The sequence below is a fragment of the Trachurus japonicus genome, chromosome 7 (assembly GCF_045865225.1).
Source record: "Trachurus japonicus isolate A0001 chromosome 7, Traja_1.0".
NCBI classification, from domain to species: domain Eukaryota; kingdom Metazoa; phylum Chordata; class Actinopteri; order Carangiformes; family Carangidae; genus Trachurus; species Trachurus japonicus.
This window is the reverse complement of record NC_140913.1, coordinates 27,657,116-27,670,121: the sequence shown is the minus strand read 5'-3', so window position 1 is coordinate 27,670,121 and position 13,006 is coordinate 27,657,116. Positions and strand designations below refer to the sequence as shown.

At 41.4% G+C, this 13,006-nt stretch overlaps 2 protein-coding genes across 3 annotated transcripts; both read right to left on the bottom strand.

Moving 5' to 3' along the window:
- On the bottom strand, window positions 1-2,760 carry mtg2 (mitochondrial ribosome-associated GTPase 2). Its single transcript, XM_085782594.1, has 6 exons — window positions 2,327-2,760; window positions 1,543-1,690; window positions 1,192-1,307; window positions 862-1,080; window positions 614-752; window positions 1-485 (listed from the first exon to the last, which is right to left on the bottom strand). The coding sequence occupies exons 1-6, from the start codon at window positions 2,558-2,560 to the stop codon at window positions 118-120; spliced, it is 1,224 nt and encodes a 407-aa protein (XP_085638720.1). The 5' UTR covers window positions 2,561-2,760; the 3' UTR covers window positions 1-117.
- Window positions 2,761-3,619: 859 nt separating this feature from the next.
- Window positions 3,620-12,393, bottom strand: LOC146984946 (calcium-responsive transactivator-like). Of its 2 annotated transcripts, XM_085782589.1 has the most exons (11): window positions 12,200-12,393; window positions 11,279-11,355; window positions 11,088-11,172; window positions 10,224-10,356; window positions 9,515-9,769; window positions 8,545-8,709; window positions 7,094-7,195; window positions 6,480-6,572; window positions 6,222-6,341; window positions 6,001-6,128; window positions 3,620-5,852 (listed from the first exon to the last, which is right to left on the bottom strand). In XM_085782589.1, the coding sequence occupies exons 1-11, from the start codon at window positions 12,266-12,268 to the stop codon at window positions 5,826-5,828; spliced, it is 1,254 nt and encodes a 417-aa protein (XP_085638715.1). In that variant the 5' UTR covers window positions 12,269-12,393; the 3' UTR covers window positions 3,620-5,825. The 2 variants fall into 2 exon arrangements, with proteins under 2 accessions (XP_085638715.1, XP_085638716.1); XM_085782590.1 differs by lacking the exon at window positions 7,094-7,195.
- Between the last annotated feature and the right edge of the window lie 613 nt (window positions 12,394-13,006).

The window sequence follows — 13,006 nt, the reverse complement described above, 5'->3', positions numbered from 1 at the left end:
TTTGTCTTGTTTTTATATTTATATTTATTAAATACATCCTATATCTTCCAATATAAATATATCAGTAAAACAAGGGGAAATTGCTTTAACTATGATCTAGTGGGTTTACCTTCCCCACTAGCTTGTCCTTGAAGGAAGCCCGTCATACAGCTCTCTGAGGTGGAGGATGAGCTCCTCTGTGTTCTGTCCTGTCAGAGCTGACACAGGGATGACCCGCTCAGTGACGTGGCTCCTCAGAGTCTTTAGCTTCTCCCGGGCTTCAGGCAGGTCCATTTTGTTGGCTACGATTGCCTGCGGCCGCTGGGACAGACCGGGCTCATACTGATCCAGTTCATAACGCAAGTGTTGGAGCTGAGTCCAGGGCTCTGGAGTCGACAAATCCAGGACAAAGAGGAGGAAACGACAGCGCTCTATGTGTCGCAGGAAAGAGATGCCCAGGCCTCGATTTAGATGGGCTCCTCGAATGATGCCTGGGATGTCAGCAACTAAAATCGCCAAGAATAAAAAAAAAAAGAAGGTACATGTTATTCTGTATGTCATTAAAATGATCCAAAGTGAGTTTCCATTGAAATGTTTCTATGTTGTCAATAAAAGTTACTTTAACACTCATTACCTGCAACTTGCTCATGATCCCTGTAATTGACTATTCCTACATGCGGGTTGAGTGTTGTAAAAGGGTAAGCAGCCACAGCAGGCCTGGCATTGGAGATGGCTCTCAACAATGATGATTTTCCAGCATTAGGAAACCCGACCTGATGAAAATAAATAAATAATTAGTTAGTTACATCTGTGCTCTTGCGGATAATTAAATCAACAGAGTTATTTTCAAACATTGCACTAAAGACTGATTTTTTTTTTTACCAGTCCAGCATGAGCCATGGTGCGTAGCTCCAGCTGAAGGACCCTCTCCTCGCCCGGCGTTCCTGAGGTTGCTGTCATCGGGGCACGGTTCTCGTTCGACAGAAAGAATCGATTCCCCTTTCCTCCGGCCCCTCCGAATACAGCCAAATACTCTTGCCCATGCTCAGAGAGGTCCATTACAGTTTGACCCTGTTCCTTCACCACGGTGCCTAACGGTACCTGTGGAAACAGAAAGACATCACTGGTAAGGGTCATTGAATAGGCCAATAACAGACAAATGATAAAACTCTTTGAAAAAAATCACATCTATAGTCAAATGCATGAACTTACATAAACATATGTTGTTTTGCCGTTCCGACCGTAACAGTTCTTGCTGCCCCCTGACTGCCCATCCTCTGCCTTGTAAATAGGAACTACTTGTGCCAATGACTTGATAACCCGATCAGCTGAAAACATGCAAATACGAAATATAGATGGAAGCATGTTTAGATGAGACAGTTGTTAACGTAATTCATAATAAGGATTTTCCTTCATATTTTGATTCTTGATTCTGCATCTGGTTGCATCCCATCCAGTCTGGTGGCTAGTCCTTTCAACGTAACGAAGACATAAAGACAGGATGGCAACACACACAGGTGTCAGTGCATATTCCATAAAGCAGATGATGGTCCAACAACCTACCTTTGATAATGATGCTCCCTCCATCACCTCCATTGCCTCCATCTGGCCCACCCCACTCCTTTCTGGGCTCACTGTGAAAGCAGCAGGCTCCTTTACCCCCTGACCCAGCCTCCAGCTTCACACGGCGATGGTCAACAAAGTGATGAGTCTGTGGGTCACACCCAGGAATAATTAGACAGGGTGACACACACTTCAAACAATCCTGACAGTAGTATTGTAGTAGTACTCAAAGCCACATTTTCAAGGTCTTGGTCTTGTCCCAGAATCGACTACATTATTACTAGGTCGAGCTGGATTTTTTCTTAAGACCAGTCAGGACCACGGTTGCAGTGATATCTTTTTTTTTTTAACCGCAAATGTCTCTATGTAATGTAGTTCAATAACTTTAAGGTAATTCAATTGTTCTACAAAAGAGTATGCTTGTGTAACCATCTGAAAAACATGGTTGCACCAGTGTCAAAAGTGGGAGGAAACTTCAGCAGGTTTTGTGCTGTGTTCTTCTGTTCAATCCAAACTTTGTTTCAATTAAATGGGGTTTAGATTTTATTTAAAATCATCTTTTCTTTTTCGCTGAGGAATAATGTTAACATCAAGCAACATGATATGAGTAGGCTACTGACACTGAATACATAGGTGCACTAGAAATGGCAATCCAAACATGAGGACATTTGCCTTACTTGTCAAGGCAGTTAGGTGATGAAAATGATAACAACAATAATAATGAATAACCACAATTTCACATATTTAAATAGCAGCTGAGTGAAAACGCAACTCAAACGCATACCAGCTTCTTTTCCGACATCTCTCTCCTCTTCTGGTGTCCTCGGACTTTAGCGCACAGTGAGCAGGAGGTGCTGACATCTCTGGTGTTAGCGGTGACTCTCAGTCTCCCCGACGCTGATACTGGACAGCTACTGTTACTGAACAGGGTCAAGTCGTTTCCTCTAAATATGTATCCTGAAAGTATATCAGGAGAAAGCCACCGAGGGGTTTTAACTCTCGATAACGTGGCTAACATTATTCTATCGAAGCTAACCAGTATGTTAGCTAACTGCTGTTACTGAGCGATGTGTGGAGGCTGTCGGGGGAAAAAAACACGTCGTAAAGTTTTACTATTCATTCAGCATGGACTAACTTTCTTTTAAAGGCGCGCATGATATGACAATAACATATTTCATTTGTTTGAATTGTAAGACCTAAGGTAAATCCATGTTGAGTTGACATCATGGATGTAGGTTGACATGCACTTCAAAAACCACCTGTGTGTGTCCTTAATAACAACTACGGAGTCCGTGAAGGGACCCTTCGTGTAAGCGATTGTTATTTAGGCTACGTTCTATCGCCCCCTCCTGTCTTGGAGTGAGAGTGGGGCAGCAGGAAACGCGGCCGAACCTACACTGATCTATGACCCTGTGACTTTTTAATGAAGTCTCAATAAACAGTTTAACAAGTGACCTCTGTAATATTTCATACAGGATAAGTTCAGCAATAATGGGACATTTAAGTAGCCTACTGCCACTGCCACAGAATTCCTGTCATTCAGTAGTGAGTCATGATGATTGTGGGTGGGTGGTAGTGAAAGTCAAAGTTTACAAGATTAATGTTTTTTGTGCATTGTTCCTGTTTTAAATTCATTCATTCATGCATTCATTCAAAGTTCAGTGAAAGTGTCCTGGACTTAACAGCTGCTTACTTAGAAAAAAAATCAATTTTTATTTGACCAAACATCACAATCAACACAAATGTTCTTGTCTCCTCTCTGCTGGCAGAACTGTAGCATGCAAGCCCAAGTTTGTCTCCTTGCTTTCTGATACAGCTTCCTAGCTGCCCTGAAGATGTAGCGCTACTCAGACCCCATATTAGGCGACAACTGTTTGTCTTTTAAATGCAACAATAGCTGAAGCTCTTTTCTAACGACCACAATCACCACCCCTTCCCATCACGAAACCATGTGAAAAGTAAACTTCCAAATAACCCCTTTGAGAAAATATGTTGGCTATATCCATCCCAAACATTAGGCCTATAAGAATTTGTATTTTGAGCACTGGCCAACTTGTGTAGAAATAAATACACAAAATGCAAACAAACAAAAGGTGAATGTCAGTTTATTTTTATATAACAAACAGTAACAAAAGACAGCAGAAAAGATCAGATAACGCAGTCTTACAATAGATGAGTAAATAACATTCATAATTTGATTATACACACAAAGCTTGACTTCCGCTCACTCGCTCTCTCGTTCACTCTCTCTCTCCCTGGCATACATGCACACACACACACACACAAAACACAGAGACAAACAAACAAGGCGTACCACTCACATCAGTGATGACACACTATGGAGAAGTGGGAAAGACTTGCCATACGTTCAGGTCACAGTAAAATGAAACACTGACACAGATTCATTGTAGTATAGAGAGGCCTGTCACTGATTGTCACTGTTGAGTGGTACATAGTAATTTAGCTGTTTGACAGCCAGGTATCTCCCATTGTCGATTTACCCTGTAACATGACTGCAACTACTGTGTTAATTTACCCCTCTGAGGTAAGTAGAGTTACTACAGGATATACTGCAAAGCTGAACCCTCACAGTTACACTGATAATCCTTAGGCTATATTACTGATTAAACTGGAAGAAACAGTGAGTGAAATGACCAGAGGTGTGTGTGATAGATAGATAGATAGATAGATAGATAGATAGATAGATAGATAGATAGATAGATAGATAGATAGATAGATAGATAGATAGATAGATAGATAGATAGATAGATAGATAGATAGATAGATAGATAGATAGATAGATAGATAGATAATGAAACAAATATGTAAAATAAGGCAAGTGTGCTTGTACACCATCTAAAAATTAAAAACAAACTTTTCATACCCCTTTGTCTTATTTTTCTTTTTACATTATTTCATTCATCTAACAAAATACAAATAGTTTATGTTTTCACTGAAAAAATTAAGTAGCGCGTTTTATGTTTACAGTATGATGAAAGACTCTGAATAATCAGTTCATAAGTCACATAAATACATAAAATTGTTTTCTTAAATATGATGGCTAAAACTGACAATGTAACATATGATAACACAAGACAAACCTGCCATTTTTTTGCCATCATTATATGTCAAGAAACTACAAATTATGACATAAAATGCAAGTTCACCATGAGAACCAACCTCAACGTGACTGACTGAATGTATTGCACTTACTGAAGTAGAGTATGCAGGACATGATACTGTTCTGTTCCTGTGTTACTTTGGCTTTTTGCGGATCATTTGTTAAAATAAAAAAAACAGCCTGAATTTCACTACAATATGAAATACCAAACAATACAATACATATACTTTCACTGCAAAATAAAGTGCAGACAAAGTGATGTCTTCTTTTTTTTTTTTTTACGTAAAATCCTCACAGAATGGCACCAGAGCAGTGTAACTGTTCTTGACTCTGCACAATAACTATGCCATATGTCTGCGCAGAGCAATGCCACCTAAAATATAGGGTCAAAAATGCTACCACAATGTATGATTATCATGGACAATGATAAACACTCTCAAGTCCTTATCAGTCAGCTATCTATTGTGTAGACATATGTAGAGAGTGAAAACATATAATGTTAGACCACATAGCAACACACCACAGTTTGACTAACACAGACAAAGCCCTCCCTCTGATCAGGTCAGGTTTAAGGACCAACATTTTCACCTTCATAAAATTCATTTCCATTATTGTGAGATATAACAGTGTCCCTACTAGGATTTAAAGCGAAAGCTGGACCTCATCTATTAGATAAATATCAGGGAGCATTTCCCTCAAGGCCAATTTGCTTTTTATAGCCACAGTCTCACAAACCACGGACATTCTCTGTGAACCAAAAAAGAAGAGAAGAGACTTATAAAATAAACAATAAAAGCAGGGGGATAGGATAAAGAGAAAGGCAAAGACAGACAGAATGATCTAGGAAGGTTGCTGAGGCTTAGCTGATGACAATTCTGCTCTTTTTTAGTATGTTAATTATAATGGAACATTTACATTAACTGGCTTCATTATATGAGCATCCAGACTTTTTTTTTTTTTTTAAAGGATGTCCAGCATTTTATCTATCAGCTTCAACCTTGTCAGGAGCAAAACAGATTAATTTGACTTTTTTCTCAGCAAAAATGATGATTATGATGATCATTAATGAAAGGACAATAAATCTGAGGCAGCCAGATCTTCTAATCCACAGTTGAGCCAAGCACATCTTTCTTCCAAAGGGAGGAGACTGTGGTACTGTACATTATTGCTGATAATTTCCATACTGCCCCTGCAATGTTAAAAGATTTCGGAAGTTTGACTGGATTTTATACACCATCTACCATACCATCTTGGAAAGTGTGTGTGCACTTGTAATTTTTGAGACATTTTCCACAACTTATAGGTGTGTGAGTGTTTTAAATACATTTGTCTGTTACCTGTTCATAGGTATAGGGCCTCTGCGGCTGTGCTCCAGGGCCTCCCTGGGAGGAGCGGTAGGAGCCATACTGTTGGCTTTGACCCTGTTGATACTGAGAATACTGGGAGGAACCACCCTGGCCAGGTCCTGTGGTGGAGAGGTAACACTTAATATACCTGTTCACTGTGTTATGTTTGTGTGTGAATTCACACAGAACTATTGGTTATAGATTCCTCTAACCGTATCCCTGTGGCTGCCCAGTGTAACCTTGTTGAGAGGAGTACTGCTGCTGGCTGAAGGGCTGTTGCTGACCGGAGCTCTGCTGGTACTGGGCCTGCTGTTGGCTGTACTGAGAGTTACCTGGAGACACACATGCACAGCTGCAAATGTCACCTATTATGTCTGTGAAATAGTACTTAACTATAGTTTTAGTTGGAAACTGAAACACTTGGACAAACTGAGGTGTCCAGCTGCAGGGTACAAATAAATAACTATTACCTCCTTCATAATAATGCTGTGAAGACTCATCAAAGGTTCGGTCGTAGCCTTGTTCACCATATGAAGACTGCTGATATGAGTACTCCCCGTGACCTGTAGAAAACACAATTCAATGCATGCAAAAAGACCTCTCCAAAAGGCGAGACAAACATGCATACGACAAAGACATTATTATTCACAGTTTGAAGCTGAAAGGTTCATAATAAATTGTGGAACAGCAAAATTACAAGGCACATTTTGTATGGCTTCGCTCTTCAACATTGTGCACAAAGCACAAAGAAACACCCTGGTTGAACTTTCTCCTCAACACACTGCTACAGCGGCTCTTTGAAATCTGAAATTTCGGCACACCAAAGGGGACAGTATGGACACAGACACAGTGGGAGGAAGCAAAATTGAGACCAATGTTAGTCTTTTGCCATTTTTTCCATCCTTTTTCATCTCCCACACTGAGGCATAAAGACAGTGACCGGGCATAAGAGCTGAGGCTTCAGCACTTGAGTAAACATGGCTCTGGCCTGTGGGGTAGAGCTAAAAGGAAATGGCATGACCTGTAATGGGAATCTGTGTGTTTGAGAGCTGTGTGTATAAAGTTTATGGATGTGCACGATTACCATCAGGGTAATACTGCTGGTTTATGGGCTCGCTGGAGCTCTGAGTGTGTCCATACTGCTCTCCGTAGAACTCGTCTTGTCCCATGTACCTCTGTGCAGATCCTGCAAGACAGGCGACACCACGATTGGTTAAACAGTTGGAGGCTAACGGGGCTGCGCCAGAACACTTGGGCCATTTAGGCAGTCTGATGGGGTGTGAGAGCATATGTGTGTATTAAGAATAATAAAAGACAGAAATTAAAGGTTGTAACAGACAATATTATTTTGAACCTTTGTGGTCATATTTTAGCTGTGAAAGAAAAATGAATTTAAAAAAGTTAATTAATATTATATATTTGTAATTATAATTGCATAATGTAGGATTGTAGTGATGATATTCTTCAAGAGAAGAAATAATGACGAAAGCCTGTTTTGGGGCCAACCCAAATTTTAGAAACCCCAATTAAAGTGGAGCAATTCCAACAAATGATTCTATCACAAATTACACGAGAAGTAATTTTGAGGAGAAAATGAGGATTATACAAAGCCTGTTATCAGGGAGAATCTGATCTCTGCTCGGCGGTGGTGTGCAGAAACTCCAGATTCCACTCCTTCCCTTTCCCTCTCCATTTTATCTCACAAACTCAGGAAACCAACAGAGTAAAAACTATCTGGCAAATTGCATCGAAGAGCCGGGCACAGTCTAATTTTCTTCTCAAACCACAACGGACGCAAAAGTTTCCAAATACAGAAATGAGCTGTAGCACGAGGAGCATTTTTCATCTTAACTTCTGCAAACAATTTCAAAACAATCTCACAGGAACACATCTGATATCTTCCACTATGACCAAGGAGCTCCAGATGATAGAGGAGCCCTAGCAACAGCCCCACAACCAATCATGGATTCGCTGAGCGAATCGCCCAGCTTAACTATGGATACAACAATTCCATACCACTGTCCTATCTGGAAAGACTTCAGCCAGTCATGCAAGGATAATATTATACCAGGTTGAATGAGGACTTACAACCATGGCCTGTTGCCCTGGAAACAGTGTCCCATCCTTTTTATATATCAGAGTTACTGCATGCCTGGTCTTCAAAAGACATAACAGGACAGGGTGGAGCTATTATTAGGCACATGCTGACACAGCACAAGTTAAGTGATTTACAGAGACAGGAACCTAATGTGACTAGAGTGATATATCTCCAGTCTTCTTCTTAAAGCTGCAGGAAGGCGAATCGGAGAGATCGCTAGTTAACACCATGAAGTCAAGAAGGAGCTTCCACTGCAAACTAATAACCTGGAAACTTGGAGACTGGCATCCAGAGTCACACTTGGAACACAATCCAACCAGTTCCCCCACACACCAGCACAGACCTCCATCTGTACTTTAGCACTCAAGCACACCGCAATCAAACTCACCGAGCGCACTGCCAAGTCAAAGAAGCATGGAGAATCACTTCCCACCTACCTTGCTGTGAGGAGCGGTAGGACCCAATAGGTCTCTGAGACATCATACTGTTTCCTTGACTGCCCTGACCCATCATGCCCATGGCCTGCTGTCCCTGATAGTGTTGGCTCCCAGCCTGGGCTGAGGAGTAGTGTGGAGTGGCAGATTGTTGGTGCATCATGGAGACTAGGAAGCAAGTAGGATTACAGGAGGGAGAGATCTCATACATTAATATACACAGATCAACTCTGTGCACATATCAGTGTTAGCATTCAGCAGCATAAACAACATTCATGGAAGAAGAGACTTGCAGAAATGTGCATATTTGAACTGACAAATAAATTAAAAAAAGCAGAAGGAGGTCCATGGCAATAAGGACACAGGAAAAAGCCGAAAGAGGTCCATAGCAGTCAGGGGGGTTTCTTAAAGAAAAATCTGTTTGACAAGACTCTTTCAAGATGCCGCGCTTAAGTATAAAAATGCAGACAAAGCCAGTGAAGTCAGTGCATAATAAACAGAGGTGCAGTAAATACACACAGACATCTGAACATCCAGGGAGAGGAGGGCTGCATCTCAGGGTCAGGGGTCAGAGATTGGGAGAGGTAAAGCCTGCAGCAGAAATAAGAAGGGAGGCAGCAGGACACCTCTCTGATGAACTGAATGTGTCTGGATTTTATAATAGTTGCACTGCATCAGGCGGGATTGATGAATGCAGAAATTCATGTAAGCATCTGTTTGAGCATGATCAAGGGGGGGTTTGTCAGGAACACATTCAGAGATATTTCAGAAATCATCCAACTGTTTTACCATATCGTTTCTACCTTACCCTGAACACTGAAAGGTATTACAGCCAAGTAAGAAATAACAAAGGAAATAGGCATCTTTCATCTCAAGGGAATAGTTTTGGAGTATCAATTTCTTTGGCCTGACACTATTCCTTTCAATAAAAAATAAACTCTTGATTTCTCTTTAATGGGCTCTTCTGGCTCACCTTGGTTAGACTGCATGTTGAGGTTGCTGCGGGAGGAGGAGGAGGAAGAGGAGGATGAGGATGTGGAGGAAGAGGAAGAGCCATAGCCAGGACCAGGGCCCTGGATCATGCTGCCCTGGGAGGAAGGTGCAGCATGGCTGTAGCCGGAAGCTGATGCCGAGCTACCGTAGCTGCTGGCTGGCAGGCTGAGGGATGCGGAGGGAATAGCCGACTGCACCTGACCAGACTGCTGCTGCATGGGGGCATGGCTGGGGCCTGACGACACACACGCACAGTCAGAGCAGCCAGCACACATTCCCATGTGCTACCATGTCACGTTAATCATGGGCCCACATTCAGTTCATCTTAACAGGAAGCTTGTGTGATCATACAAGGATAGAGCCTTTGTGATAATGATGTGTGTATACATGGATCGGGAAATTTAATAAAACAAAAGTTGCTATAGCTACAAAGAAATGTGGTACTATGAGCAGAACATACAGTAAGAGCACAGACACTTGCAGGCAATAAGTGAAGAGATAGCGGCAATGTGACAGACATGATGTATTGTATCTGCAGATAAACATGCAGCAAAGTCAGGACCAGACAGACAACAAAGGGCGGACAATAAAATGGAGCTGTACCAAGTCTGGGTTTGTGCAGAAAATAATAACGTTCACATGGACCAGAGTTTATTTGCGAAATTCATGTTTTTGTGATCAACTCTCACCATTGTTCATTTGGCTCTGCATCATTGAGGAGGGGGGCAATCCTGGAGCCATGGTGTCACTGAGGTTGCTCGGAACATGTCCCCCACTCTGACCCATTCCTCCAGAACCCATCGACATATTGGAAGAGGGAGGCTGAAAATCAAGATGCATGTTAACTCGCTGCTTTGATGGTCACAACCGAGTGAGAAGCGGTCATTGAGATTTCTTTTCACACTCGCTCACATTTATATTTACTGTTCCTCATTCATTTTCATTCATTCGTTACCTCATATTGACCTAATGCACTGCTGTTTGGAATGAAAGAAGATTTGGTCTGTCAATAGTGTAACTAGTGGACAAATTACATTGAAAATGGAAACTGTGACACTGTGGTATCTCACCGGTGGAACCAAGTCACTAATGTAACTGCTGCACTTTGGTACGATCAAGCTCTTGCCGCACTACTTTTTTATTTGTGTCAGTTTTTAGTTGGATTCTTAGTTCTTACCCCCCAGCCTAGTGCAATTTTATGTAACTTACTTTTATTATGGCTCAACATAGTGAAGCAACCAGCTGCTCTGACTGCATGACAACCAGTTAATATCGTTGTCCTTGTTTTTAACATTCGTTTGTCTTCATATGTGTCGTGTTTGTATTTTTATTTTATGCTTGCAGCTATGTTGCCCTATGTGCCCATGCAAGACAAATTTCCCTTCTAGGACAAGAACGTTTTTTGATTGATTGAAGTGACTGTTGACATCTATGGCCTTCAAAAACCAAAACCCTTCCAGTTGAATGACAAGAAGGGAAGAAGAAAATGTTGGATAGTAGGAATGATGGGAAATCTACAGTACCATTGTCCTGAAACCTCATAAGTGACTCACCGCTGGAAGTAGTGACTGCATGTTCTGATTTGAATCTGCTATTGTGGCCAAGTAAACAAGATTTCTGTGCAGGATCTGCTGATACCTGTCAAAACAGGGGAAATGAAATACAGCTTTACTTTATCTCGTTTGCTTTGATATGACATGTACAATGCATTGGTCATGCAGGGAGGGAAAAAAAGAACACTTACTGTGTGCATTCGGCTGTCTTCCCTTTGCTTTGGTAATCCATTATACATTGTATTAAATGATGATTTTCATCCAACATCTTTGGGAGACAATAACGCAACTTCATTTCACAGTATCTCAAGTCACAGTGCATGGTAAATGATGCATAATAATATTATGTCCTATTAAGACATTATGTTGCCCTGGATTCTCAGAACTTGAACCAGTCTGGAACATTTTTTTTCTGGGTCAATTATATCTTTTTCTATGATGGAGCCAAATGAGGCAGCAGCTTCTCACAGTTTATTTAGGACATCGCGCTGGAAAGTCCCTGTTTTAACGGTAAAATCAAGGATAAAAGCAGCAGCAGACCAGTGTACTATATTGGTCAGTTTCCCTCCACCCTACACAACCCTGCCGTTCTCAGACTGTATATTGCCCATATGTATTTTTTGAATATTATTTTTTGCAACAAAGCAGGTGTCCACAATCAACACTCAAACCTAATGGGACACTGTCTGCCTAAGAACTGACACCTCTAACTAAAAAAATCCAAAGAAGCTGCTGTGCTTTAAGAAAAAAACCGTGGAAACAAGTCAGTAAATCTAAAGATGTTCTATTTCTCATCCCAAAACAAGACACAATATTCATCATTGGTCTGGGGGAAAAGAAGCGAGAAGAAAGAGCATCAAAAGGAGAACTGGTCTGCTGCCAGTGTTGAGGTGTAAAAGCGGTCGCCTTCATCACCGCCATGGCTTTGTTTGGTTCGCACCTTCAGCTGACTGTACCGTTACAATACCAGTTGCCATTTCTTCTGATATTCACCACGGGCTACTTTCCCTGCACTAGCGACGGACCGCACACTCCCATCATCCAGACTAGAATATTTAATAACAAACGCAGCGACGCGTCAGATTCTTTTTTTTTTTTTTTTTTTTTTTTACCTTTTGAATGGTTTGCTGTGTCACCTCCCCTTTACTCCTGGGGCGCGCCGATGAAAATGCCACTGACATTTTGTCATATGTGAAATAAATAGCGCTTCTTTTATTCTAATATTTATTATCTTGAGCGCTGCCCTCTATTTGGTTCCATAGTTTCTCCATTACTGGGAAATAGGGGTACTGATGAAGCCAACGCTCTGTCAACAAGCAATAAAACCTAGTAAATATTGAATTTTCCTTAATATAACTGAACATGTGATTTTGCTGAATGAATTATTAATGGTCTAAGTGCAAATGACGACACACATAATGAACTTTTGCTTGATAGGGGAAAATCCCTCTCCCTCAGCTTTTGGTACAGCCCAGGCAGTGAGTAGCCTACCACTTTCTCCTCACGGTAGACGGGGTATCCTTTGATTCATGAAAGCCAATCAGTCCACGTTGTGCACGTCGCCCCGTGCGCTGCTAAATGAGCTGTTGTGAAGAGTGGTGGCAAAAGTTGCTTTTAGCACCCCGAGAAGAAAAGAAAAAAAGACACCACATCTTGAAACAAACAGTCTCCACAATCGCACTTATAAAAAACAGCGCCACGCACCTGACGCACATGCTGAGCATCCCCAAGTTATAGGCTATTAAATCAGGGACGTATGCACAGTTGTCATATACCTGAGCGATCCAGGATGAGTCACCTCACAATTTAAAAGCAGTTTTCAATACGATGGAGAATAAAAGCACTGGCTCCTCATTAAAAAACAAACAAGGAATCTGATTCCCAGCTAAATGCTGATATGGCTTTTGTAAACACCTTTA